The sequence below is a fragment of the Austrofundulus limnaeus genome, unplaced genomic scaffold, assembly GCF_001266775.1.
Source record: "Austrofundulus limnaeus strain Quisiro unplaced genomic scaffold, Austrofundulus_limnaeus-1.0 Scaffold63, whole genome shotgun sequence".
NCBI lineage: Eukaryota > Metazoa > Chordata > Actinopteri > Cyprinodontiformes > Rivulidae > Austrofundulus > Austrofundulus limnaeus.
The window spans coordinates 836,127-841,062 of record NW_013952465.1 but is presented as its reverse complement, the minus strand read 5'-3'; the positions used below and the strand labels follow the sequence as shown (position 1 = coordinate 841,062).

General features: G+C 39.5%; 1 protein-coding gene across 1 annotated transcript in view; it reads left to right on the top strand.

Annotated features, from left to right (window-relative positions):
- Nucleotides 1-3,231, top strand: part of LOC106518567 (sterile alpha motif domain-containing protein 15) — a 3,536-nt gene extending 305 nt beyond the window's left edge. The window contains exons 2-4 of the mRNA XM_014009909.1: nt 122-235; nt 311-409; nt 2,441-3,231. Of these exons, the coding sequence (XP_013865363.1) occupies nt 149-235; nt 311-409; nt 2,441-2,629 (375 nt within the window). The 5' untranslated portion in view covers nt 122-148 and the 3' untranslated portion in view covers nt 2,630-3,231. The remainder of the gene's footprint in view (nt 1-121; nt 236-310; nt 410-2,440) is intronic.
- Nucleotides 3,232-4,936: the final 1,705 nt, after the last annotated feature.

Here is a 4,936-nt window from a genome sequence, read left to right as displayed (position 1 = left end):
TATATATATACTTTCTGTATCACTTAAATCAACAGAGCCAAGCTAAACGTATGTTTACTCCTTTGTTTATAAAGTGTTTTTAAATTAGCTAAAAAAAATCACCACGTTTTTTGCTTTGTAGACCGGAAGTGACTGTCTCCATAGCAACATGTCTATAGTGAACATGGAGTTCTTACAGTGGGACTGTGATGAAGTTGCTGGATGGATCGARTCTTTGGGATTTCCTCAGTATAAAGTAGGCCAACAATGCCCAAATAACATGATCTAAATAGAATAGATTTCTGTCACATGTTGTTCGTTCCTATTGCAGGCTTGTTTCACTGAGAATTTCATCACAGGAAGAAAGCTCATTTATGTAAACTGCAATTACTTGCCACGGCTTGGAGTGACGGACTTTAAAGACATGCAGGTAAAAAAAAATAGGATGTGGAAATTCTAAATGTGAACAGGACGGATCAGGTTGTTTTTGAAACACTTCCTGTTAACATGATATGTTTCAGTAACATCAATTAATGTCAGTATTGTTGCTTAAAACACAAGTCAAACCATTTCTGTTATAATCTTTACAACCACATACAGGACCACCTCAGTGTGCTCTGAGTGAACCGTTTGACTCAGAAAACGGTGCCAGCTTGGTACTGTCACACATCCTGTTTGGTGCTCGTTCTGTGAACAGTGTGATATCCAATTAAAGCTGTTTGTTGTAATTACAAGCATCACCATCAACCACTGCTCCAGATCACTTATTATGGCCTACATTACTGTATGATTTACATCTCTACAATGGGTTTCAATTAAAGTGTTTTTAGTTCTGATCAACAGTTTCGGCTTTTGCCAGTCTCTGACCTGACACTGAAGTTTTTAGTCTTTTGATCTAATTTTTAAAAGACAAAATCCAGTTCCTTCTTAATCTTTAAACTTTTCCACATTTTGTCACGTTGCAACCACTAACTTTGAAGTCTTTTATTGGGATTTTATGTGATTAGAGCACAATTATGCCATGGACGGAAATTGATACACAGTTTTCAAAACTTTTTTTACAAAAAAAAATCTAAAAAATGTGGCTTATATTTGTATTCAGTGCTTCTGCATATTCTTTTATGCATCATAGTTGCAGCTCATCAGTTGGATGTATGAACAGTACTTTCCACAGATTCTCAGTTKGATTTAGGTCTGGACTTTACCTGGGCTATTCTAATACATGAAGATGATTTAATCTAAACTGTGTAGCTGCTGGAAGGTGAACCTGCACCCCAGTCTCAAGTCTTTCCCAGGTTTCCCTCCATTTTTAGCTCCACCCATCTTTCCATCAGCTCTGATCAGCTTCCCTGAAGGAAAGCCCCCCCACAGCATGATGCCACCACCACCATGTTTCAAAAAGGGGATGGTGGGAAACAGTGTAGGCAGCATCACAGTGATGTTAGTTTTCTAACACACACTGTGTTTGCATTTAGGCYAAAAGTTCAGATCATTTCTCCACACRTTTGATATGTCTCCTACAAAGTGTGGCAAATGTCAAACAAASCTTCTGTCTACCAGTTGTCCCATGTACGGGTTGTCCCACCTGAGCTGTAGGTCTGCTCTCCTGTCAGTTTAGGTGGGAGGTCGTGTCTCAGTGGGTTCGCACTCGTGTCATAACTTTTTCATTTTAAAATGATGGACAGAAACACGGGCGGCTCAGTTAGTAGAGCWGYTGCCTCTCAGCAAGAAGGTYGCYGTATCAAATCCTGGCGCAGGACCTTTCTGGGTAGAGTTTGCATGTTCTCTCTGTGCATGTGTGGGTTTTCTCTGGGACCTCAGTTTCCCATGTTAGGCTAATTGCTAACTCTAAATCGTCCCTAGGTGTGAGTGAGAGAGTGAATGGTTGTTTGTCCTATTTGTCTCCATGGTTCCTTGTAATGGACTTGTGACCTGTCCAGGGTCTACCCTACCCCTCACTCAGGTGCAGATATGGACACCAGTGTCCCCCATGACCCTGATAATAAGGAGCAAGCAAAAGAAAATGGATGGATTCATGGATCAATAGGACATTAAAAAGTTTGTGCTTCTCCTGGTCCTTTGAAAATTTTGTAATTTATTTTCTGAACTCATACATCATTCATTCAAACTTCTCAGCTACTTAAGATTTGGATTAGTCTCTACAGTAAGAGTAAAAATTAAGAACAAAACATCTGGACTTTTATTCTGGAGCTTCAGGACCAGACCTCTATCCTTTTCTTTCTGCTTCACAATTAGTCTGTTACATAAATACTTTGAAGTTTGGGGTTGCAATATGACAAAATGTGGAAAAGTTCAAAATACTTTTGGAAGGCACTGAAACTTTGAAACCTCTCTTCCAGTTATCCAACAGTTCTGATGAGCGATCCTCTCTGTAACACATTCAGACAGTGTGTAAATCCTGCTTTATCAAAGACCTCAACCCCTGCCGTGCATCCCACAGATCATCTCTGCTCGTGTACGTGAGCTGCTGGGGATCACAGAGACCCCRTGGAGTCGCAGCATCGCTGACCCTCGCCGGAGCGCCGCGGCCCTGTTTCTGGAGCAGAAGAGCCGGACGGGTGAGCGCGCGGACCGCCTCACCTACTCAGCCGTTCCTGCAAGGATTGCATCAGTGAGAAGCCAAATGTGAATCACAGCAGTAAAGGAGCAAAGCAAAGTCATGTCAGTGTCATTTCAAATCACACACTGTCAGCAGGCGATGATGTCGATGAGACACTCACAGCGTATAGGTCACAAGCAGGCCTTGATATTAGCACGTCCAAGCAGCATAATGGGAGTTTTGTTGCAAAACAGGAAAAACCTTTTCAATGGGTTTCTGCTGGCTGTCAACACTATGAGAACAAATACACAGTAGCTCTAACTCGATCAAATGTGCAGATATTGACTTGAAATTTGGTGAGGCAGATCCCTAACACATGCTCTGAGCACTGACTCAAGGTCTTAGTTTAAAATTTAGCCAAAAACTGTTTGGAGTTAACGCTGTCTTTTAGCAAAATGTCTCATGAACCACCAGAATGATTTAAATAAAACATCAAGGAAATATTGTAATTCTAGATTGAACAATGAACTGATAAACCTTTGTTGCCAAATCCATTTCAAGATGGCCGCAGTAGCAAACTGACATTAAAAAAGGCATTAATGGTAACTTGAGTTTTTTCCTCTCTACTGCCAGTGTTGTAGAAAGTACCACAAAGTGATAAGTAAAAGTACAAGTATCTTACCAAAAAATTACTTTGGTAAAAGTTAAAGTCTCCTTTATGAATATTACTTGAGTAAAAGTCTTCAATTCAATTCAATTCAAAAATACTTTATTGATCCCAGAGGGAAAAGTATCTGATATTTTTTGTACTTAAATACTGATTTAAAATAAGCAGTTAGATTTTCTGTAATGACAATTATTAGGAGGTGACCTCGCCAAAAAGTGCAGAAATGACTGTCATATTAAAATAATTAATTCATGTTAAATTTAGGATGCATTATTCCAGCTGTTTCAGTTTATATACATATATCAAGGCCCAAACCTTTTCCCCAAAATAAAAATCTATCTGAGGGCTGCAGCCAAATGCAATAACATGAAAAACAAATACTTCTTAAGTACATTAATTTCATTTTGATGATTATGTCCTGCAGGAGTGTGACATGATTTGTTTGTGTACAAACAAACTAATACGGGATCAGAATTTTATATATTTATACTTCTCATTCAAACACAATTAATTTCACTCTATCTAGGAAGCACAAATTATGGTTAGTATTTATTTTTTACAATAACAAACTGGAATGAAAACAAGCAAAAATGAAATAAAAGTAATGACTTTCCACTTGTCATTTTTTTTTATAAATGTAAGGAGTAGAAAGTACAGATAAATGTGTGAAAATGTGAGAAGTAAAAGTAAAAAGTACGCTGAAAAAGAATTACTCAAGTAAAATACAGATACCCAAAAATTCTGCTTAAGTTTAACAAAGTATTTGTACTTAGTTAATTTACAACTCCGTCTACTGCTATTGGTGTGCTGCTCAGGATGGGAGAGACGAAGCGAAGATTCGGCGCTGTCTGCTGGCTTCTTTAGATTTTTTGTTTTTCGTACACAGTGCCCTGAGACAACAATTGTTGTGATTTGGCKCCATATAAATAAACTGAATTGAATTGAATTGTGTGTCTGTAGCTGAGAGTCATTCACAACACATACTCATGATGCTTATTATAAAATTAGACTAAAACAGCTAAAACTCCTTCCCACATAGTAAAACTTGGCTGGCCCAGTTCTGGCCCAAACTCATGCTAATACCCTGGCCCATTGGTAGCCCGGATCAGGTTTGCCAGAGGTAGTCCGTGCATGGACCAGGACCACATGAACCAAATTACAACAGGGCCAGTTTTGGCAATGACAAATTTGGCCCATATAAACCACACCACAACTGGGCCAGTTGTGGCACTGGCAGATTTAGGCCATGTAAAACAAATGACAACCAGGCCAGTGTGGCACTGGCAGATATGGGCCATGTAAACCAAACTACAGTACAAACAGGTTAGTTGTGGCACCTGCAGATTTGGGTCACATAAACCTAATGGGCCAGTTGTGGCACTGACAGATTTGATCCACGTGGACAAACCACAACGGGGCCAGTTGTGGAAAGATGTTCCAGAAACTTTCCTCATTTAAGTTCTGCTCAAAACATCTCCTKTTCTCACTGTTGTGACTGGAGTGGGAATCCTCAGGAGTGGTTTCAGGCAATGTTCTTGTAAATAAAAAAAGGAAGTGTGGTGGGCCACTCACCATATATTGCACATGTGCATATTGTTTCATTTTGCCAACTTGCACAAAAGACTTTAAAGACTGGTGAATCAGATATAATGATAGGCCTGGTGCCAAGTTGATCCAGGGGGAGTTTGATCTGTCTTTTTCAGCCAACTCAACTCTTTTTGGCCCAAATT